The sequence below is a fragment of the Clarias gariepinus genome, chromosome 20, assembly GCF_024256425.1.
Source record: "Clarias gariepinus isolate MV-2021 ecotype Netherlands chromosome 20, CGAR_prim_01v2, whole genome shotgun sequence".
NCBI classification, from domain to species: Eukaryota; Metazoa; Chordata; class Actinopteri; order Siluriformes; family Clariidae; genus Clarias; species Clarias gariepinus.
In genome coordinates this window covers 1332646-1357837 of record NC_071119.1, presented here as the reverse complement: position 1 = coordinate 1357837, position 25192 = coordinate 1332646, and the positions used below count along the sequence as shown (strand labels likewise).

General features: G+C 40.1%; 1 protein-coding gene across 2 annotated transcripts; it reads left to right on the top strand.

Annotated features, from left to right (window-relative positions):
* The first annotated feature begins 14068 nt into the window (after positions 1 to 14068).
* On the top strand, positions 14069 to 24409 carry LOC128508299 (stimulated by retinoic acid gene 6 protein-like). 2 transcript variants are annotated; one of them, XM_053479567.1, is made up of 19 exons: positions 14069 to 14301; positions 15251 to 15357; positions 15572 to 15626; positions 16086 to 16186; positions 16264 to 16394; positions 16642 to 16762; positions 16874 to 16919; positions 18209 to 18340; positions 18538 to 18611; positions 18713 to 18824; positions 19363 to 19519; positions 20386 to 20461; positions 20540 to 20621; positions 20717 to 20765; positions 20884 to 21001; positions 21232 to 21351; positions 21722 to 21885; positions 23265 to 23405; positions 23489 to 24409. In XM_053479567.1, coding segments are annotated over exons 2-19 (1899 nt in total). In that variant the 5' UTR covers positions 14069 to 14301; positions 15251 to 15355; the 3' UTR covers positions 23707 to 24409. The 2 variants fall into 2 exon arrangements, with proteins under 2 accessions (XP_053335542.1, XP_053335541.1); XM_053479566.1 differs by lacking the exon at positions 14069 to 14301 and adding an exon at positions 14327 to 14749.
* The last annotated feature ends 783 nt before the right edge of the window (positions 24410 to 25192 follow it).

The following is a 25192-nucleotide window of genomic DNA, read 5'->3' as shown; positions in this document are numbered from 1 at the left end:
TAGAAATGGCATACATGAACTGTATCAGTCAGGATTTAGGCCTCATCACAGTACAGAGACAGCACTCGTTAAAGTAGTAAATGACATCCTATTGGCCTCTGATCAGGGTTGTGTAACTATGCTTGTATTACTCAACCTCAGTGTAGCTTTTGACACCGTTGATCACGCTATTCTTCTTCACAGATTAGAAAATGTAGTAGGAATTAAGGGTACAGCCCTCTCCTGGCTCAGATCCTATTTGACCCATCGTTATCAGTATGTAGACTTAAATGGTGATTATTCTGCATGTTCTCTAGTGGAGTTTGGTGTTCCACAAGGTTCAGTTTTAGGCCCACTGCTTTTTTCCCTTTACATGCTTCCTCTGGGCAACATAATCCGTAAGCACGGTATTAGTTTTTACTGTTATGCTGATGACACAGTTATATGTCTCAGCAAAACCTGATGAGATAAACCAGCATACTAAAGTTGAGCAATGTGTGCAGGACATAAAAAATTGGATGCTAATTAACTTCCTTCTGCTTAATCCAGATAAGACAGAAGTTCTAGTCATAGGACTGCATACAGCTAGAAGTAAGATTCTAGATCACTCTAACTTTAGATGGCCTTTCTGTTCCATCAAGTGCAACAGTGAAAGACCTCGGTGTGATTATAGACTAGAGCCTTTCATTTGAAGCACATGTAGATAATATTACCAGGATAGCATTCTTTCGCCTCAGAAGTATTGCTAAGATAAGAAATATATTGCCACTAAACGATGCAGAAAAACTAGTTCATGCTTTTATCACCTCTAGGTTGGACTATTGTAACGCCTTACTGTCTGGTTGTTCAACTAGGTGCATAAACAAGCTTCAGCTAGTCCAGAATGCAGCAGCGAGAGTCCTCACTAGAACCAGAAGATACGAGCACATCACACCTTCCTTATCTTCACTTCATTGGCTCCCTGTAAAATTTTGCATTGAATTTAAAATACTACTTTTAATAAAGCATTAAATGGTCTCGCACCGCAGTACCTGAGTAAACTGCTAGTGTCTTACGATCCACCACGCCTACTTCCATCAAAGGATGCAGGTGGCTTGTCAGTACCGTGCATTATAAAAACTACAGCTGGGGGCAGAGCTTTTTCTTACAAAGTCCCAAGGTTATGGAATAGTCTTCCAAATAGTGTTCGGGACTCAGACACAGTCTCAGTGGTTAAGTCCAGGCTAAAACCCTATTTATTTAATCAAGCATTTTTATAAGTAGATTTGCCTTAGGTAAAGGAGCAGATCTGGGGGACTCATGGATTTAGAGTCTGGACCTGTCTGACCCATCCTGGTGCCCCGCTTCTGGTTGGAGATCTCGTCACATGGATGCCCCGTGTGTCTCTTTGGGATGCGTCTCGTGTCTGGGGATGATTCTCTCTACCTAAAAGACGGTTCTGGCCTCGACTGGTGTTGGCAGTTGTTTCTCTGAGGATTTGACCGTTCGATAGTTCAGGACTGAAACTTTATACAAGTCTACTTGAGTTTTCAATAACTAACTGGACTCCATATTAACATCAATTAACATCAACTGTTATGCTGAACTGCCTGCCACCTAACACACAGTATGAGTGCAGATCAAATACTGCTCTCTGTTTCACCCAGATGAGGATGGATTCCCTGTTGAGTCAAATGTAAAGCAAACCCCTTTTTTAATTTACTGTGTATATTTAACTTCATTTAGCCATTTAAGTTATATGAAAAATAACGTTCCTACCAGCCCACTATTATTTTCTGTTTAAATTTAAAGATGTTCGCGCGTGTGCAAAAAGACGAAGTACAGTGTAACCTCGGATTACGAGCATAACTCGTTCCAGAAGAGGGCTCGTATTCCAAAACACTCGTAAACCAAATTTCATTTTCCCATAAGAAATAATGGAAACTTAAATTATTTGTTCTACAGCCCCCCCCAAAAAAACATAAAAATAATTAATACAAAATATAAAGTAAAAGAAAAAACGAATTAACCTGCACTTTACCTAAAAAATAAATCCCGGCAGATAAGTGTTTCCTTTTGAGCACGCGCTGTGTGTGTGTGTGTGTGTGTGTGTGTGTGTGTGTGTGTGAGGCTAGAGTAAGTGGAGATTTTTGCTTCCAGCCCCTCCTGTCTCCCCTTTCTTATCTTACACATTAAAACTTTCTCTTCTCGTTTAAACACACACATTAACGGAATAATGGAATGATATCCCTGACAATATTTAAAAGGAATTGCAAATTACATTTGCAATTGCGTTTCCCATACTGTATGTGGACGCACAAAGAGTGACATAATTCAAATGCATTTGCAAACTTTGCATTATTGTTTGCTGCTTCGCCTTCGTAAACGCACACTGACTGCCAAATTTCAAATAAAAAAGAAAAGTCCATTTGCATTTGTATTTCCCATGTCTTACAAGTCTTACGAGTCTGCCATATTTAAATAGCAAAATCAATGACCACGTTTGCTTTTTCACTTTCTCTGCGTCGCACGTCAAGCCGCCAAAATTCAAACGCAATCGCTAATCCATTTGCAATTGCATTTCCAACACGTGACACAAACCTGTCAATCAGCGTCAGGGGCGGGTCTATACTGTGGGGCGGGATTGTGTGGGGAGTGACGTCACTCGCAGTCGCTGACCAAGAGGAGGAAATTTGAGCAATGGAGGTAAACCGAGATTATCTCATGTGTTTATCAAGAAATAAACACAAAAATGACAAATCGCATATTTCCTTACTCTGAAGTGGACAGAGAAGCTTTTACAAATAAATATATTTTTTAGATTTTCTCCTGTTACAGCCAGCTGGAGCTAAATCTGTGAGAGACGCTGCTTGCCGGTGGTTTATAGCGATGGAGTCACTAAGGGACCGTCTAACAAGTGCATGACCAAGACTCAACCGTTTATTTACAGAAGAATACACAAGATTTCAGAGGAATACCTCAGAGGACATTAAACATATTACACTGTTAGGCTACAGTATGGATTATTTGTTTATTTATTTGTTTAATTGATTAATTGTTTTAATGTACATTTTAAAATAAATGATTACACAGACAATTCTTGTGGCAATAAAACAGATCATTTGTTAAATGAGAGTTAGGGTGTTTTTTATTATTAAAATAATAATAATTGTAAAGATATATATGAAAATGAATGCACTTTGGTACAGTCTATGATGACAATTAAATCAACAAAATTCAATAACTTTTTTGCTATAGAAATGTAGCATTTAGAAAATGTAAAACCGGCGTACTATAATGCACTCTATCCTCGCTAATAACTACAACCCTTCCCTTTGCAATATTCAGTTTGATATTAATTCAGTTAATTTTTTTATTCATTTTCTGAAAAAAATAAAAAAAAAATCAAACTGAAACTGATAGTGGATAAATGTAATCCACTTAACGGAAAAGCTATAGATTTTTTTTCAATGTTATGCGCTAAAATGCCTTCCTGCCACGGATTGCCCCCCCATATAACCTCTATTAAATATTATATTACAACATAAATTAATAGGTTTAGGATTTACAAATTGTACCAAACGAATTTGATTATAAAATAACCAATATAAAAAAGACATTGTATAGGTAAAAAATATATAAATTGTTTATTTTTTTTATATATATGTATGTTTTTATATTGCTTATTTATAATAAAAATCGCTTTGTGTAATTTTTTATCATAAACCATATTTATATAGTGTAAGAATTTTTGTATTACATGACAAACAACCACAAAATAAATGTTCCACAAAATAAACATTATATGAGAATTTGTATTACGTGTCTTAATTTTCGTGTATTAATTTGTCACGTGCCTAGGCTTAATTATAAAAGTAATAATATACTTGGTAATTATAATATGAATTTTTGATTATGATGTCCCAATATATTTGATAGAGATTTTGTGGAGGGTGCAATCCGTGACAGGGGGCATTTTAGTGCATAACACAACTTTACTGCGGTTAACCTCCATTGCTCAAATTCCCCCCTCTTGGTTGGCGACTGCAAGTGACGTCACTCCCCACACAACCCCGGCCAACCGTATAGACCCGCCCCTGACGCTGATTGACAGGTTTCTGTGTAACGTGTTGGAAATGCGATTGCGTTTTGGCCGGCTTGACGCGCGACGCAGAGAAAGTGAAAAAGCAAATGTGATCATCGATTTTGCTATTGACAGGTTCATGACTTATAAGACATGGGAAATACAAATACAAATGGACTTTTCTTTTTCATTTGAAATTTGGCAGTCAGTGTGCGTTCACGAAGGCGAATAATGCAAAGTTTGCAATTGCATTTGAATTATGGCACACTTTGTGCATCCACAATTGCAAATGTAATTTGCAATTCCTTTTGAATATTGTCCGGAGTATCACTCCATAGGAAAGACTGTTGTTCTACTCTAAATTATTAAAGCTTCTCCACTTTATTTTAATGTTGCTCGCGACAGCGTAACAGCCCGTTAGTTCATGCTGGTGTAATGATGAGATGGACAAACTTGTCGATGTCTGTTCTTTTTTTTTTCTGCATTGTCAGGTTATAGTACAAACTTTTGAGTGCATCCTGCACTTAAATCCGACTAAAAGAACTACTGAAGAACAAAACTCAGGCTCTATATCCTAGCTTACATCTCACATTCGCGTTCACACACACACTGCGATGAGGAGAAAATAGATTTTTAACCTCTGTATTGAGAATTTCTTTTGCTTTACTTATGCGTGCACATGTGTGTTATAAGAAACAGTACACGCGCTGTACACACGCGCTTTCAAACACAAAATTAAATATGTTTTTCATACACGGGTTCACAGTGTTATAGTAAACAGTACACGCGTGCACGGATGTTGATTATACCAGTAAGTGACGAGCACTAAGGCCCAGCAGGGGGAACGATTACCAAGAGAGAGAAAAAACGTTGGCTCAGTTGTGATCATGTGATGCTCGGGGGCAAAAAACAAGAAGGGCATGCGTGAAACATGATACTTGATGCTTGTAAACCAAGACAATGCTCGTTTTTCAATTCAAAATGTATTAAACTCTACTGTACTCTCCTTGTTTTAATCTGTAATCTTTAAGTGAAATACATTTTGCGTATATGCTTAAATATTCCTTTTTATTTATGGACAGGTGTATTGTGTTTAATCTGTATTATTGCGAGAGGCGATGACTTTCTGGTGGAATATGTCTGCATTTTATCGATAAATCGCACAGGTTTATCAGCCTTTTAATAAAAGCTGAAAGTACAGTACAAGCCGCAGGTTCACGCACGCCGATGAACAGCTTTATTTCAGTCATAAATTCACAATCACATTCCATCGATAAATCTGCTCAACGACACTCATTTATTGTTTATTATATATTTAAATCGCATATACACACATTCATCAGGAAAGACATGTTGTAAAACAAAATCCTGTTTGCTTCACAATATTGTTTTAGGCTAACTTTATTAATAATTATTCACGTTTGTATTTTTTTTTGTACTTTTTGCACACACTCTCGTGCACCTTTACATTAAATCCAATTAAATCATACTAGATTTTAATACCATTCTTCTCTTTTTTACTATAGGGTCAGTCGTATTATGTTTTCTCTGGAGAATAAACAAACCTGGTAGATTGTCTTGAAAGTCTTGGGCAGTGGCGGACTGGAGCACCATGAAACATTCATTGAAATGCAATTCTAATGCACACAAAAAATAAACTACACAGCAAAAATATAGTATATTATATTATAACTTGAATAAATCAGCTCACATCAGAGCGCACTGTCGTGTTGAAAGCGTTTATCTAGCGAGTAGCCTTTATTTATATTTTTATTTTAATAAATTTACAATCACATTCCAGCTGTTATTTCCAGCCGTGGTCAAATGATGGATGAAATAACTATTCAATACTGGACACAAAAACATGATGATTATTATTATAAAAAGCCCGAAGCACTTTATGTTCATATAAGAATATTTACTATTTTTTTTCCCCATGTCTTCTGATGGTGCTCAATGTTTTGACACATTTTTACGCTTTAACAAAGATATCTTGACATATTCACCAATTAGGACATTCACATAGTTAACACTATCAGATAGCCTACTATCAGGAAATTAAGTGAATTTCAAGACCATTTAAACCGAGGCATGTCATTCATTTTATCCCTGTTAACCCTTGTCAAAAAAAAAAAAATATATATATATATATATATATATATATATATATATATATATATATATATATTAGTGTATTACAAACATATTGAAATCCTTGATAGTTTACTGCAAATATATTAACAAAAAATTGTACCATTAGTTAATATATAAAAAATATACTAACATCATGCTTTTACCAAATTTTGGAGTTAAACTTTAAATATACTTCAAAATAATTGTATTATAGTACACTTTCCAAAAATATATTATTGGAAAATATAAGTAAAAGGTTTGTTTAATTTCCAAAGTATACTTATTTAAACTTTGTTTTTCAATGTATTTTTGGTATGTTTACAAAAAAATATATGCTCTAAATAATCATTGTACAAATGTACAGAAAGTATACATTAGAATACAATTTTTATACTCGGTAGTTTCAGTATATTATCAGTTAAATTTAACTTAAACGTACTTATATTTAGTGCACTACTCTCTTGTGCGTGCGCGCTTTTAGAGTCGTTTTTGTGCGCTGAAAATCGTTTTTGCCTGTTCAAGATAATTTATGTTTTTTCTGAGTTACCCTCTCACTCTTCTGTCTGCTCACTGTTATAAAGCTACACTTGCTCAAACTGCAGCAGTGTCAGAACTCTGTTTCCTGATGATTCCTTCACACACCAGGTTTAAACTAAAACTGTACCTGTATACTCTAATACTGATGTCTGTCTGTGTCCACACACCAGGTTTAAACTAATACTGTACCTGTATACTCTAATACTGATGTCCGTCTGTGTCCACGCACCAGGTTTAAACTAATACTGTACCTGTATACTCTAATACTGACGTCTGTCTGTGTCCACGCGCCAAGTTTAAACTAATACTGTACCTGTATACTCTAATACTGACGTCCGTCTGTGTCCACGCGCCAAGTTTAAACTAATACTGTACCTGTATACTCTAATACTGACGTCCGTCTGTGTCCACGCGCCAGGTTTAAACTAATACTGTACCTGTATACTCTAATACTGATGTCCGTCTGTGTCCACGCGCCAGGTTTAAACTAATACTGCACCCGTATACTCTAATACTGATGTCCGTCTGTGTCCACGCGCCAGGTTTAAACTAATACTGTACCCGTATACTCTAATACTGATGTCCGTCTGTGTCCACGCGCCAGGTTTAAACTAATACTGTACCAATATACTCTAATACTGACGTCCGTCTGTGTCCACGCGCCAGGTTTAAACTAATACTGCACCCGTATACTCTAATACTGACGTCCGTCTGTGTCCACGCGCCAGGTTTAAACTAATACTGCACCCGTATACTCTAATACTGACGTCCGTCTGTGTCCACGCGCCAGGTTTAAACTAATACTGTACCCGTTTACTCTAATACTGATGTCCGTCTGTGTCCACGCACCAGGTTTAAACTAATACTGTACCCGTTTACTCTAATACTGATGTCCGTCTGTGTCCACGCACCAGGTTTAAACTAATACTGTACCCGTTTACTCTAATACTGATGTCCGTCTGTGTCCACGCGCCAGGTTTAAACTAATACTGTACCTGTATACTCTAATACTGACGTCTGTCTGTGTCCACGCGCCAGGTTTAAACTAATACTGTACCTGTATACTCTAATACTGACGTCTGTCTGTGTCCACGCGCCAGGTTTAAACTAATACTGTACCTGTATACTCTAATACTGACGTCTGTCTGTGTCCACGCGCCAGGTTTAAACTAATACTGTACCTGTATACTCTAATACTGACGTCCGTCTGTGTCCACGCGCCAGGTTTAAACTAATACTGTACCTGTTTACTCTAATACTGATGTCCGTCTGTGTCCACGCGCCAGGTTTAAACTAATACTGTACCTGTATACTCTAATACTGATGTCCGTCTGTGTCCACGCGCCAGGTTTAAACTAATACTGTACCCGTATACTCTAATACTGATGTCCGTCTGTGTCCACGCACCAGGTTTAAACTAATACTGTACCTGTATACTCTAATACTGATGTCTGTCTGTGTCCAGACATCAGTATTAGAGTACTAATAATACTAATACTGTACCTGTTTACTCTAATACCGATGTCTGTCTGTGTCCATGCACCAGGTTTAAACTAATACTGTACCTGTATACTCTAATACTGATGTCTGTCTGTGTCCAGACATCAGTATTAGAGTACTAATAATAGTAATACTAATACTGTACCTGTTTACTCTAATACTGATGTCTGTCTGTGTCCACGCGCCAGGTTTAAACTAATACTGCACCTGTATACTCTAATACTGATGTCCGTCTGTGTCCACGCGCCAGGTTTAAACTAATACTGCACCTGTATACTCTAATACTGATGTCCGTCTGTATCCACGCGCCAGGTTTAAACTAATACTGTACCTGTATACTCTAATACTGACGTCCGTCTGTGTCCACGCGCCAGGTTTAAACTAATACTGTACCTGTATACTCTAATACTGACGTCCGTCTGTGTCCACGCGCCAGGTTTAAACTAATACTGTACCTGTATACTCTAATACTGATGTCCGTCTGTGTCCACGCGCCAGGTTTAAACTAATACTGTACCTGTATACTCTAATACTGATGTCCGTCTGTGTCCACGCGCCAGGTTTAAACTAATACTGTACCTGTATACTCTAATACTGACGTCCGTCTGTGTCCACGCGCCAGGTTTAAACTAATACTGTACCTGTATACTCTAATACTGACGTCCGTCTGTGTCCACGCGCCAGGTTTAAACTAATACTGTACCTGTATACTCTAATACTGACGTCCGTCTGTGTCCACGCGCCAGGTTTAAACTAATACTGTACCTGTTTACTCTAATACTGACGTCCGTCTGTGTCCACGCACCAGGTTTAAACTAATACTGCACCCGTATACTCTAATACTGATGTCCGTCTGTGTCCACGCACCAGGTTTAAACTAATACTGCACCCGTATACTCTAATACTGATGTCCGTCTGTGTCCACGCGCCAGGTTTAAACTAATACTGTACCCGTTTACTCTAATACTGATGTCCGTCTGTGTCCACACGCCAGGTTTAAACTAATACTGCACCCGTATACTCTAATACTGACGTCCGTCTGTGTCCACGCGCCAGGTTTAAACTAATACTGCACCCGTATACTCTAATACTGATGTCCGTCTGTGTCCACGCGCCAGGTTTAAACTAATACTGTACCAATATACTCTAATACTGACGTCCGTCTGTGTCCACGCGCCAGGTTTAAACTAATACTGCACCAGTGACTCTAATACTGACGTCCGTCTGTGTCCACGCGCCAGGTTTAAACTAATACTGCACCCGTATACTCTAATACTGACGTCCGTCTGTGTCCACGCGCCAGGTTTAAACTAATACTGCACCCGTATACTCTAATACTGACGTCCGTCTGTGTCCACGCGCCAGGTTTAAACTAATACTGCACCCGTATACTCTAATACTGACGTCCGTCTGTGTCCACGCGCCAGGTTTAAACTAATACTGTACCCGTTTACTCTAATACTGACGTCCGTCTGTGTCCACGCGCCAGGTTTAAACTAATACTGTACCCGTTTACTCTAATACTGATGTCCGTCTGTGTCCACGCACCAGGTTTAAACTAATACTGTACCCGTTTACTCTAATACTGATGTCCGTCTGTGTCCACGCACCAGGTTTAAACTAATACTGTACCTGTATACTCTAATACTGACGTCTGTCTGTGTCCACGCGCCAGGTTTAAACTAATACTGTACCTGTATACTCTAATACTGACGTCTGTCTGTCTCCACGCGCCAGGTTTAAACTAATACTGTACCTGTATACTCTAATACTGACGTCTGTCTGTGTCCACGCGCCAGGTTTAAACTAATACTGTACCTGTATACTCTAATACTGACGTCCGTCTGTGTCCACGCGCCAGGTTTAAACTAATACTGTACCTGTTTACTCTAATACTGATGTCCGTCTGTGTCCACGCGCCAGGTTTAAACTAATACTGTACCTGTATACTCTAATACTGATGTCCGTCTGTGTCCACGCGCCAGGTTTAAACTAATACTGTACCCGTATACTCTAATACTGATGTCCGTCTGTGTCCACGCACCAGGTTTAAACTAATACTGTACCTGTATACTCTAATACTGATGTCTGTCTGTGTCCAGACATCAGTATTAGAGTACTAATAATACTAATACTGTACCTGTTTACTCTAATACCGATGTCTGTCTGTGTCCATGCACCAGGTTTAAACTAATACTGTACCTGTATACTCTAATACTGATGTCTGTCTGTGTCCAGACATCAGTATTAGAGTACTAATAATAGTAATACTAATACTGTACCTGTTTACTCTAATACTGATGTCTGTCTGTGTCCACGCGCCAGGTTTAAACTAATACTGCACCTGTATACTCTAATACTGATGTCCGTCTGTGTCCACGCGCCAGGTTTAAACTAATACTGTACCTGTATACTCTAATACTGATGTCCGTCTGTATCCACGCGCCAGGTTTAAACTAATACTGTACCTGTATACTCTAATACTGACGTCCGTCTGTGTCCACGCGCCAGGTTTAAACTAATACTGTACCTGTATACTCTAATACTGATGTCCGTCTGTGTCCACGCGCCAGGTTTAAACTAATACTGTACCTGTTTACTCTAATACTGATGTCCGTCTGTGTCCACGCGCCAGGTTTAAACTAATACTGTACCTGTATACTCTAATACTGATGTCCGTCTGTGTCCACGCGCCAGGTTTAAACTAATACTGTACCCGTATACTCTAATACTGATGTCCGTCTGTGTCCACGCACCAGGTTTAAACTAATACTGTACCTGTATACTCTAATACTGATGTCTGTCTGTGTCCAGACATCAGTATTAGAGTACTAATAATACTAATACTGTACCTGTTTACTCTAATACCGATGTCTGTCTGTGTCCATGCACCAGGTTTAAACTAATACTGTACCTGTATACTCTAATACTGATGTCTGTCTGTGTCCAGACATCAGTATTAGAGTACTAATAATAGTAATACTAATACTGTACCTGTTTACTCTAATACTGATGTCTGTCTGTGTCCACGCGCCAGGTTTAAACTAATACTGCACCTGTATACTCTAATACTGATGTCCGTCTGTGTCCACGCGCCAGGTTTAAACTAATACTGTACCTGTATACTCTAATACTGATGTCCGTCTGTATCCACGCGCCAGGTTTAAACTAATACTGTACCTGTATACTCTAATACTGACGTCCGTCTGTGTCCACGCGCCAGGTTTAAACTAATACTGTACCTGTTTACTCTAATACTGACGTCCGTCTGTGTCCACGCGCCAGGTTTAAACTAATACTGTACCTGTATACTCTAATACTGACGTCCGTCTGTGTCCACGCGCCAGATTTAAACTAATACTGTACCTGTATACTCTAATACTGATGTCCGTCTGTGTCCACGCACCGGGTTTAAACTAATACTGTACCTGTATACTCTAATACTGATGTCCGTCTGTGTCCACGCACCAGGTTTAAACTAATACTGTACCTGTATACTCTAATACTGATGTCCGTCTGTGTCCACGCACCAGGTTTAAACTAATACTGTACCTGTATACTCTAATACTGATGTCTGTCTGTGTCCATGCACCAGGTTTAAACTAATACTGTACCTGTATACTCTAATACTAATGTCTGTCTGTGTCCACGCACCAGGTTTAAACTAATACTGTACCTGTATACTCTAATACTGACGTCTGTCTGTGTCCACACACCAGGTTTAAACTAATACTGTACCTGTATACTCTAATACTGACGTCTGTCTGTGTCCACACACCAGGTTTAAACTAATACTGTACCTGTATACTCTAATACTGACGTCTGTCTGTGTCCACGCGCCAAGTTTAAACTAATACTGTACCTGTATACTCTAATACTGATGTCTGTCTGTGTCCAGACATCAGTATTAGAGTACTAATAATACTAATACTGTACCTGTTTACTCTAATACCGATGTCTGTCTGTGTTCATGCACCAGGTTTAAACTAATACTGTACCTGTATACTCTAATACTGATGTCTGTCTGTGTCCAGACATCAGTATTAGAGTACTAATAATAGTAATACTAATACTGTACCTGTTTACTCTAATACTGATGCCTGTCTGTGTCCACGCGCCAGGTTTAAACTAATACTGCACCTGTATACTCTAATACTGATGTCCGTCTGTGTCCACGCGCCAGGTTTAAACTAATACTGTACCTGTATACTCTAATACTGATGTCCGTCTGTATCCACGCGCCAGGTTTAAACTAATACTGTACCTGTATACTCTAATACTGACGTCCGTCTGTGTCCACGCGCCAGGTTTAAACTAATACTGTACCTGTATACTCTAATACTGATGTCCGTCTGTGTCCACGCGCCAGGTTTAAACTAATACTGTACCTGTATACTCTAATACTGATGTCCGTCTGTATCCACGCGCCAGGTTTAAACTAATACTGTACCTGTGTACTCTAATACTGACGTCCGTCTGTGTCCACGCGCCAGGTTTAAACTAATACTGTACCTGTTTACTCTAATACTGATGTCCGTCTGTGTCCACGCGCCAGGTTTAAACTAATACTGTACCTGTATACTCTAATACTGATGTCCGTCTGTGTCCACGCGCCAGATTTAAACTAATACTGTACCTGTATACTCTAATACTGATGTCCGTCTGTGTCCACGCACCGGGTTTAAACTAATACTGTACCTGTATACTCTAATACTGATGTCCGTCTGTGTCCACGCACCAGGTTTAAACTAATACTGTACCTGTATATTCTAATACTGATGTCTGTCTGTGTCCATGCAACAGGTTTAAACTAATACTGTACCTGTATACTCTAATACTGATGTCTGTCTGTGTCCATGCACCAGGTTTAAACTAATACTGTACCTGTATACTCTAATACTGATGTCTGTCTGTGTCCATGCACCAGGTTTAAACTAATACTGTACCTGTATACTCTAATACTGATGTCTGTCTGTGTCCATGCACCAGGTTTAAACTAATACTGTACCTGTATACTCTAATACTGATGTCTGTCTGTGTCCACGCACCAGGTTTAAACTAATACTGTACCTGTATACTCTAATACTGATGTCTGTCTGTGTCCACACACCAGGTTTATATTTTAGTTTGTGTGTTTGTGACCACGTTTTGTTAAGCAGAAATAAACTATAGTAGTCCTTTTTGTAACCTTGTGCAAATTAAATCTGTTGAACTCATAAATAAAATCTGCCTCATAATTACTTATGTAATGCTTTTCAAAAACATGTTATAGTGTAGAAAATGCATTTAGCATTTGTAAATGATCATAAACACCTTTAGTGTACTGTTAATACATTTGCAATGCTGTAGTATAGAAGGTTGTGTGTACTGTATGATATAATAAAGTATATTTGCATTACCCACAAACTGTACTTTTTTAGTATTTGTAATTGTACAGAAGTATAACAGCTACTGCTGCAATAAGAATAAACTCATAGTATATTAATCATGTATTTGTAACACAGTAAAAATAGCTGTAATGTACTTATAATACATTCAATATACAGTATACTTAAATTTTATTAATTACTGTTAGGTATGTACGTTAGTACACACACAGCCATATACTTCAAGTGTACTAAGTATACTTAAAAACCAAAGTGCTGCTATGTTTTATAATGTGTACACCCTGCATGGTGTGTAGTAATGCTGTATGAGATGTCCAGAACTCAACCCAACCACTTCCTGAATCAGACACAGAGTTTAATGAGTTACAGATACACACTTTTATCAGGACTAATGGGTAACCAACACACACACAAACACACCAATGCTGCATTCCAGGAGTAACAGAAATAACCAGAGACCTGTGTAAGACCTGGACAAACCCTCAGTGATGTCACCCACGGGTTTGCTGAGGAGCAGTTGAGAAGCCCAGCTGTGGGAGCTCACGTCATCACCATCATGGCAGGAGCTGACGGCGCCCAAACCCTGGTTAGTACATAAATGGGTAAATGTGTAGAGCAAACGAAGCCTGGCTGTTGATTGGTACATGCCTAGTTACCCCGGTAACCACAAGCTTGCTAGCTTAGCTTCGCTAAAATGATAAGGTGGGTGATTATTAGCGTGCCAATACATTTGATTGAACTTGGTCAACCATACTCATACATCACTGCTAAAGTGATGCATAGCAACCAGTTAGCAGTTTGACACCTGCAATGCACCTGTCAGTCAAATCAGCCATGGCGCTAATTTGCATAACCGTATGGCTGAATATTATTTTAACTCATGAGTTACATAAATATTCACCTTTTGTACAGTTGTCACGAGAGATAAATATAGCTATAGAGACCAAAACCGTTTTTGTACCAGACTGTAAAGATGTTTTTTTTTTTTTTTGTAAAGTTTAACATGGGGTTTTATGGGGGGTGACGCACTTATGGAGGCAGCTCCTAGTGGACACTAGAGGAACCTTCATGTATTTTGGCACTTTCACATCGGATTCATTTTTCAAAACCGGACTTTACACCAAGCAAGTAAGGAAGATCGGAAAGTTTGGTAAGTCAAGTCACGCGTTACATACACACTTACAGGGATCTTTTGAGCTTTCTGTACGTTTTTTTTCTCCCACTAAAAGCCATCTTTTTTAATAAAGAAATAAAACAGAAGTAGATTTCTTTCTGAGTCAGTATCTTAAAATCACAGATACAGCCATCTCCATGTCTGGAGATGTCGTGATCATGTCTGGAGGACAGGAAGTTATCCAGAACCCAAAAACACAATAACTAAGAACATGTGCTCCCATATGAAGCTGAAACAATCATAAATGCACACATTCCCTGCTAGAAAATATCAAGGTATTTAAAAAGAAATATCGATTTAAGTATGTTAAAGTGGTGACGCTCTCTCGTCCATCACATCACGTGCGTGCTGATATCAGAGTTTACACTGGTGCTAAAAGCTGGGGTCCAAAGTACACACACACACACACACCCACACACACATAAATATACACACATAGTCATGTGAACTGAACTTGACTCTGGTGTTTGGTGAAAGAGTTTCGAGTGAATAAGGATCGAGAGATTCAAACGGGGCAGGTGAAGATTCAGGACGAAGTCTTGCGTTCATCTGGGTCTGGATCTCACAAACAGAACCAGCAGCATGTGAGTCACTTCTGCTTGGCATCCCACACACATCTCATTAACTATAAAGAAACCGATAACATTTTAGTCAAATATTCTTATGGAATTCTGTTGATAGAACTAACAGGTCCAGAAGAGCTGAACTTTAGAAGAACCAACTGAAATAAACCTTAATAATGGAACTGATACACTGTACATTTCCTCATCTCTCTCTCTCTCTCACACACACACACAGGGCGAGTAAATGTATGCCGATGGATCTGTTCCTCCACGTGTCTCTTGCTCCCTCTGTAAGTCGTTATAAAGCCTCTGGATGAGACGAGTCATTTATTAAAGGTCGTTGACCTCTAGCATTTAGTTTTGGCCATGTGTTAGAATTTCACACACTTTCCTCGTCAAGATAAAGTTGAACACTAGCTGCAGTATTATAACTATTTCTGATTATAATAAGAAGAATGTTTCTAATTGTAATGAACATTACTGCAATTGTTTAATAATAAAAGGAAATTATGGTTATGTTACTGATTTAATATTTAAAATATATTCAAAAGTAATACACATGCAAATCCCCAGCTACAGAATTAATCTTTAACGTTTATTATGATGACATTTAAATATCCTGTTGTAACAGATGATAAAGAAGAAACTAAAACATGAGGATTTTTCATGTTCTGACTTTAATGTAGCTGCTTTAACACACATAACATTGTGTGTGTGTGTGTGTGTGTGTGTGTGTTTATAATAATCAGGTGTGTATTGTAGCGCTGCTGTCCTTCCTGCAGCACAGAGAGAAGTGTCACCCCTTTGAGGAGAGATTCCCGTATCTACGGGGCCGATTCGGCATCGTGGTGTGAGTCTCACCTCACACACACACACACACACACACACACAGTACACACAGATTCACATGCAGTCTGCTGTCTGTAGGCCGCTGGATTTCCTGGGCAGTATGAGCAATCGCTGGTCTTATGGTTTCGCCATCGGTGCCGTGACCCCCAGCGTCCTGCTGCTCTTCTCCGAGACCTACACACCGTTCTCCGTTCCCGTCTGGGCCAAGGGTACACACTACTGTCTCACACCGCACACCCCGATATGCTGTAGTCACACCAAATAATAACTTGATTTAGATTTTTCTTCTGTTCGCTTACTTTCATTTTGTAAATTGATAAACGATTTAAACACATATATTTTATATATTATATATTATATACCTCTAATATATAAAACCAACTATTATTGTGCTATAGTACACAATGTTTCTTTACTATATATTGTATAAATGTGTGTGTGTGTGTGTGTTTTTAGCTTTTGTGTATTTGATTGGTGCTCTTGAAGTGGGCGTGGCCTATATGCCTTTTTTTGTCTGTCTGTCTACACCACACCGAGCTCTCGGAGGAGTCCTGGGCCTGCTGTATACTGTGGCTTGGTACACACACACACACACACACACACACACACATACAGGTTAAATGTTAATATGAGTACACATTACATTTGTGTGTGTGTGTGTGTGTGTGTGTGTGTGTGTGTGTTTAAGGCTAACTGCAAGACTATTTGAGGTCATCACGTGTCCAGAAGGTGAAGTAAGTAAACACCCACACGTAAGAATTTTATTCATTTTAGTTACTGTTTCGACACACACACATAATGAGCAGCTGCAACACTACACCCACCTGCAGAATATATTGAGCAGTCAAGGCCAGTAGAACTCCACTAGAACTCTGAAGGTGTGTGTGGTATCTGGCACCAAGCCATTAGCAGCGGATCCTGAAGGTTATAAGGTGGAGCCCCCATGGATCAGAATCGTTTCTCCAGCACATCCCACAGACGCTTGATTGGCCTGAGATCTGGAGGATTTGGAGGTGGAGTCAACACCTCAACCTCTTTGTCATGCTCCTCAAACTGTTCCTGAACAATTTTATCTTGCTGAATGTTCCTGCTGAAAAAGGACACAGCTATCGGGAAACACCATCTCCATGAAGGGATGGAACTCAGTCTGTAACAGTGCCTTGGGAGGTGGTATGTGTCAGAGTAACCTCCATGTGAATAACAAGACCAGAAATCCCACCCACCAGCACATCACCCAGAGCATCACACTGTCTCCGCCCACTCGTCATCTTCCTATAGTGTGTCCTGGAGCCTTCTCTTCCTCAGGTACGCGACAAACACACACCCAGCCATACACATCAAGTAAAGGGAACAAATGTGTTACATCAGACCAGGCAACCTTCTTCCATTGTTCCGTGGTCCAGTTATGATGCTCACATGCCCATTGTAGGAGCTTTTGGTGGAGGATACGGGTCAGCACTCTGCAGCTACACCACTCCATACGCAACAAACTGTGTGTTCTGACTCCTTTCTATCAAAGACAGCATCAACTTTTCAGCACTTTTGAGGTACAAAGGGTTGGTCACTGGTGCACATATTGGATTGGACTGCACGGGACCGACCTTCACTCCCCATGTGCACCAGTGACCCTCTGTAACCCCCATGACTCTGTCGCCGGTTTTCCTTCCTTGGAGCACTTTCGGTAAGTCCTGACCCCCTGCAGACGGGGACCATCCCACAAGAGCTGCAGTTATGGAAATGCTCTGACCCAGCCGTCTAGACATCACAGTCTGGCCCTTATCAGAGTCATTTAGATCCTTACACTCGCGCATTATTCCTGCTTTCAACACACAACTTCAAGACCTGACCATTCACCCCCTGCCTAATGCATCACCCCCCTGACACTGTAATAATTATACATCATCATTTCTTTATCTCACTGTAATGAGACTCTGTTTTACTATCCCAACCTACACCTGGACCTTTGAGTGATGAATATATTTCAAGTGTGTGTGTGTGTGTGTGTGTGTGTGTGTGTGTACAGATTCTGGGTGATTATCAGAAGGTTATAACACAGTGGCCATGTGTCCTGTGTCTGGGCTTCCTGGTTGGACGCTTCATCGCTATGGTGGTGAAGGACGTGCGAATTCGATTACAGTTTCAGAACGAGCAGCAGGTGTCTCTCTCTCTCTCTCTCTCTTTTAACCCTCCCACACACACACACACACACACAAATGTATAAGATAAAGTCACAGCAGCAACACTGTTTTATCTAATGGAAATATCCGGAATAGCAAATTAAAAATACTATTAATAATGTGTGTGTGTGTGTGTGTGTGTGTGTGTGTGTGTGTGTGTTTTCTCATGATGAAGGTTGAAGAAGAAAAACTTTTTCAGTCTAATCAGTACAAACACGTCCAAACACTCCTGAGACGACCTCCAGAAGAGTATACACTCATACACACACACACACACTCATATACACACACACAAACACACACAGACACACACACACACACACCTCGTGTAACCTGTATATTTTCTCCAGGTCTGTACAGAAGAGCTGGTTTAGGAGGAAAGTGTACGACTGGGATCCGTATTTTAAATTTCCAAACAGAATGATCGGCACCTCCATCATCTGCCTCATCGGACTGTACACGGTGTGTGTGTGTGTGTGTGTGTCCCATTTCACACACCAACATTCTCAGTGCCCCAGTATGACACTGATTTAGGGTTAAAGCTCAGGTTGTGATGTCACCCTATAAGCTCCACAATCCTGGACCAATCAAATCTCCTGTCATCACTGAGCAGATGATGGTTGTCGTGGTAACGTGAGGTAGCTTACTAGCAGTTAGCGGTTAACTGTTGGCTAAAATTAGAGATGCTCTGCTGTGGTAGAAAGACATGTGGATGTTTCCTAATTTGCATATTCATGTATATCCTGTCATTTTTAATGATGGTGAAAAAAAATATTTAGTATTTTCATAATTATCAACAATTTGTTGTTTAGTGTAAATAATGTTCCTGTGCTACGTGATCAGGTGAAACCAGGAGCTTCTCACTCTCATTCAATTCAATTTTATTTGTATTACGCTTTTGAGATTGTCGCAAAGCAGTTTTACATTTGATCTTTATCAACTTATAACTTATATAATCTTGTGTGTGTGTGTGTGTGTGTGTGTGTGTGTGTGTGTGTAGATGACTCTGGCAGATTACAGTCTGAGTGGTTATATTTTTCGGGAGCTGGTGGTGGTGATCGACTCTCTGGAGGATTTGGCCAAAGCCAGTAATAACACAGAGGATCTCCTGGTTTCTCTGTTACCTCACATCAAAGAGTTCAGCCTCGTGGCCTGGAGTAAGACTGTCTGATCTTCTGTCTGTCTGTCTGTCTGACTCTCTGCCTTTATGCCTGTCTGACTGACTATCTGTCCATCTGACTGTTCGTCTGTCTGTCTGATTCTTCGTCTGTCTGTCTGATTCTCTGTCTGTCGGACTGTTCGTCTGACTGTTTGATTCTTCGTTTGTCTGTTTGATTCTATGTCTGTCTGACTGTTCGTCTGTCTGTCTGATTCTTTATCTGACTGTCTGATTCTTTGTCTGTCTATCTGACTGTTCGTTTGTCTGTCTGATTCTCTGTCTGTCTGACTGTTCGTCTGACTGTCTGATTCTTCGTCTGTCCGTTTGATTCTCTGTCTGTCTGACTATTCGTCTGTCTGTCTGATTCTTCGTCTGTCTGATTCTTCGTCTGTCTGTCTGATTCACTGTCTGTCTTACTGTTCGTCTGTCTGTCTGATTCTTTGTCTGTTTAAGTTTCTTTTTGTTTGTCTGATTTTCTCTGTCTGTCTGTCTGTCTGTCTGTAGGAATTTCTCTGCCTGTCTGATTATCTTTGTTGTATGAGTGTCTCCCTGTCCCTGTTTGACTGACTGTCTGAATGTGTAACTGTCTGTTTCTCTGTATACCTTTCTGTCTGTCTTCTTGAGCATGCCTGACTGTTAGCCACATCTTTGTCTGTGTGTCTGAATGTCAGTTTGCCTGTCTATTTGTGTCTCACTCCTTGTGGCCTGGACCATAAGTGTCTCTCTGTCTGTCTGATTCTCTGTCTCTGCCACTATGCTTGTACTTTTTTGTCTGTCTCTCTCTTTATCTCTCTGTCTGTCTACTTACACAATAAAGTATAGAAAATAGTACTAAAGTTTTTTGTTTGTTTGTTTGTTGTTTAGATGCCTGGTTTGCCACCATACTGTCCACCACCCTGACATCTGTCACATACACTTTTCATGTATTGGCTTGTTACAGGTACATACAGGAACACACACAATCACACATACACACAGGCTAATTAACTGTCCAATGAGATCACTGATTAATTGACAGGAAGCACATAAAGAGGTTGTGGGCAGGAAATAGGAACTTCTTGCCAGAGAAGTTTCACAAACCAAGCTCTGCTGTTAGCGTGGTGAGTAGTGTGGCCATGCGTATTTTAATAATAATAATAATAATAATAATAGTGATAATAATAACAATAATAAATAAGTAACTCCTCCACCCCAGGCTGCAATTACACGATACTCTGGCTGGCAAATTGCATTCACACTATGGGGTCAGTGAACACACACAAAGACACCCACCCACACACACAGACAAACACACACACACACACAGACACACGCCCTGAATAATATTTAATTCTTATGTGTATTCTTTATTCTCCTCCGCAGGTTATCTTATTGTGCACTACGTGCAGTACATGTTTGCGTTAATGTTCGTGTATCTGGTTGTGTTACCGATCCAGAAAGAAGGGTTCCTTCCCTGGTTCTCCAGCCTGGCCACTTTCCTGTGAGCATCCTTTCACTCAGACTAACAGGTTTTGCATTAATCCATCGGAACAAACTATTTTTGGCTACTGGTAGTATGAGGTTTTTTTGTGGAACTGTAAAAGTTCTGCTGGTTTAGATCTTCTTTTGGGGACTCAGGCTGGAGATCTAGACCCTTCGACAGCCATGTCACAGTGGAGTGTTGTTAGAGATACGCAGGTCCGTAAGGTCTGAGGTGTGTGTTTGTTGCAGGCTGATGATCTTCATCGTGATCGCTCTGGTGGTGGTACAGGTAGTGATGGTTCGGATCTTCTTCCTGCAGGACAAATTATCACCTGAAGATAAAGATAAACCTTTAGCACTCAACAACAGGTAACACACCCTTTATGTCCTCAAGTGTTTGACTCCTCTCATACAAATAACAGTTTTTATTTATGTTTAAGATAATACAATGCTTTAGTGGAGTTTAACAATGTGGAATATCAGTTCCACAATCGTTCCACAAGCCATGTTTAGAGCATCATGTGCCTCTTGAGGAGAAGAAGGTCAACCTGAAGTCTTCCTCTTCATCAGATTGTTTGGTGTTTAAGCAACACACAGTTCTTGCATTTTTTTTTTACACAAGCCACATCCAGAACTTTTTAAACATGATGATATCATGATGTAATTTGTTCTCATCATAGTTTACTACATGGTGAACAGGTTGTGGTTTGAACTGATGATTTTTCTTCTTTTTTTGCAGGAGAGCATTTAACAATTTCAACTACTTCTTCTTCTTTTATAATGTCATCATGGGGTTGGGCAACTGCATCCTCAGGCTGCTAAATAGTTGCATTGTAGGTACTTGGCTCGTTCCACGTATTGACAGGACCATCATGCAGCGGGGATATGAGGCAATGGACCAAGGTACACATATAAAAGCCAAAAACTCTTCTAGCTATATGTAGCAAGTAGCATACATGATTTTTTTTTTCACTCTTATAACATTTACAGCCATTAAGCGGTCTATGTACATAGAAATGGTTCTTGTAGGGTTTTTTTAAAGGGTCATTGAGTAATTAAAGGTTCTGCAATTAAATGTTCAAATGTATTTCTAAAATACATTTCTCTATGCAAAGTAGACACATAATCAATGATGTAACCTGAGGTCATCAGGTGTTTCAAGTATTTCAACAACAGACACCCTTGCCCAGGCAACCCAGCCAACCCATTCTTTGCAGAATCTGTTATGTTTCTGGTGGCTCTCCTGTTGTGCAATCCCCTAATTCCCCTAGTCTTTAGTGCTTGGTTGAGTGACTGGCCTGCAAAGCCTCTACATCTGACCTCTATGAGGTTGCAAGAGGTCCCCAGCTCCTTGATTTAGTATTTGCTTCCCAGTCCCTCATATTAGGGCGTCTTTCTTCTGAAGGCCTCTTCCATCTGGTCTTCCAAAGGAACAGTAAACTCCAACTGTACCACCTGTTATGTTGTTTCTCAGCCAGATCAATCAATAGATGGCCTGATAGTGGTAACTGTCGTGGTCTCTGGGAATTTGAGCTGTCTCTCTAGGTCGACCTTTGGCTACCATTCCCATGGGGTTGCCAGGGGCCCCCCTCGGTGCTTCTTTGCCTTCTTCACATCTGTAAGAAAGTCATTTGTCTACCTTGCCAGTTGATGCTGCGTGCAGATGGAAATCCCTGTGCTAATAACCTTACAGATGGCTTTTAGCACTTAATTATGACAGCAGTGGTAGCATCCCTCTCCCAGGGCTTTTGGGGAGCAACTCAAGATGTGTTTCAGTGATCCCCTACCCTGGCATGGCAGACATGCTGAAGGATCTGCAAGGGCCCAGCAGAAGAGGTTAGATTGTCTTGGGAGGACGTAAAATTACTGAACAATTAACATTTTCCACCTTGGCTCAGCCTTCCAGAACTCTGATCTTCGTGATCTTCCAGTCCAATGCCAGTTCTCTTTGGGTTCATGTGCCTTACTAACTTGCTGCAGCAGGCCACTTTCACACCTGAGGAGACCTCCTTCGGGACCGTCTGGTGCCGTCTTTCCCTTGACCTACCTATTTGTAGCATAGTCTAAGCACTGCCTCAGCCTGATCAACTGAGGGCGAGGAGTCGCAGCAGCACTCATGCTGCTTAATCCAGGCTTTAAATTTGTCTGGCAGCCCCAACCTATTCATTGCTATGAGCTATAAATACAAACTAGCTTAGTTCCAAAACATTTACAACATTTGTACAATATTTAAGCATTCTCTTAATTTACAACTGTTTGTTTGTTTATTAATTTGTTCTCAGGCTATTGTACGTGGGTGGGAATGATCATAGCAGATCATCATCACAGTAACCCAGTTCTGGTGTGTTTCTGTGACCTGCTTCTCAAACACGCACTGCAGAAAAGGACGGCTGGGAATACATACGCACAGTTTAACACCACAGGTGTTTAACACCACAAGCAGCATTTTAAAGGTGGTGTTTGCAAATTTCTTACATGTTTAACAAACTTTCCTTTACTTATGCAGAATTTCCAGGAGGCAGCAGGGTCCGCACTCGCTGGCTTCTCCTCTATACCCTCCTCAGAAATCCAAAAGTCATTTTGCTGAGAAAAGGACACCATAGCAACATCCTCCTTAGCAACCAAGACCCACTTACAATCGCCCGAGTGATAACAATGACATCACAGATTGAGAAAAACCAAAGTATCCCACAACATAATGAAGATGTAGCTGCAAACGGATAACGACAACCTTTCAGAAGAGAGAAAGCGCTATGTCCCTAATGCTAACATCTGAAAGAGGAGTAGTGATTGTTTCAAAAACATTGTCTTGGGATGACACAAAAGGGACGGACTGGAATTGTAGCTTGTTTGGTAGCTTGCTAATATTTCTCATACTAAAAGGTTCAGCAGTTAGCAAGCTAACATTCAAACTCTAAAACTTAACATTGAAATGTTAAACACATGCAGACAGGTGATGTGTTTATAGCACAGTAAATAGCAAATAGCACAGCCATTTTTAGTAAATTATCATTTTTAAATAATAAATTACTAAACACTTATTTATGTGAAAGTTACATTTGACTAGTAATGCACTGTGGGTAATCCCCACAACCCCTCACACAATGTGTGGTTAAATCTATGAGAACCCTATTGTTAGCATCAGGAAAATACAGACTTAGCATAAGCTAATTTATGCTTTATTTAGAAAACTTAAAAAGACACAGGGACTAGAAATGAGACAGAACCATTCATAACATCATACGATTTACCTCAGATGTGTTGCTAAAAGGTTAAATAAAGACATAAATAATGCTCTTTGCATAGATTTGGCATCAGATTTTATGGGTACCACTTGTTTGTAACACTTAGCTAAACAACACATTTGACTTCATTCTATTGCCTGTCTAAAGCTTATTTCTTTTGCTAATAAAATAAGTTTTTATTTGTTTGAGTGAGATGTTTTATGGCTGTTCTGTTGAATTTAACTCAAACCAAGAGGCCTATGGGAACTTTGGAGGAGCTGCAGAGATCCACAGCTCAGGTGGGAGAATCTGTCCACAGGACAACTATTAGTGGTGACCTTCACAAATCTGGCCTTTATGAAAAAGAGCTGCAAGAAGAAAGCTATTGTTGAAAGAAAGCCATAAGACGTGCACATGATGGACACAGCAAACGTGGAAGAAGGTGCTCTGGTCTGATGAGATCACAATTTTACTTTTTTGGGCTAAATGCAAAATATGTGTAATGGAAAACTAACACTGTACATGGTGGTGGCAGCATCATGTTGTGGGGATGCTGTTCTTCAGCAGGGACAGGGAGGCTAGTCAGAGTTGATGGGAAGATGGATGGAGCCAAATACAAGATGTTTTAGAAGAAATTTTTCAGCAAAAGGTGGTTAAGTATTGACTTGGGGGGCTGAATACAAATGCATGCCACACCTTTTGGATATTTATTTATCTGTGTCAGGTAGTAAAGAGATGATGGATGATGGAGAGTCGTTGATGGAAGCAGGATGGGTCCTGCTGTTCAGCGCAGGCTTTGAGGACTCTACTGCTACTTTCCTGGTGTTCACCCTCCTGAAGGCGCTCCTCCCATCATGGTTCAAGATGAAGAACGGGTTTCTCATGTTGGCATTCTCCTAATGTCTGCAGCCATTAGCACCGCTTGCATTGTAAGCATTGCTTATGCTATTAGTGTTGTTAGCCACAGCCTCAAAGCGAACGTAGTA

Excerpts from the sequence above, each read along its gene's own strand:
- LOC128508299 (XM_053479567.1), top strand. Across the intron at positions 18,341-18,537 it reads AGTTTCAGAACGAGCAGCAG|GTTGAAGAAGAAAAACTTTT; the intron begins GTGTCTCTCTCT and ends CTCATGATGAAG. Across the intron at positions 20,622-20,716 it reads CAAGCTCTGCTGTTAGCGTG|GCTGCAATTACACGATACTC; the intron begins GTGAGTAGTGTG and ends CCTCCACCCCAG.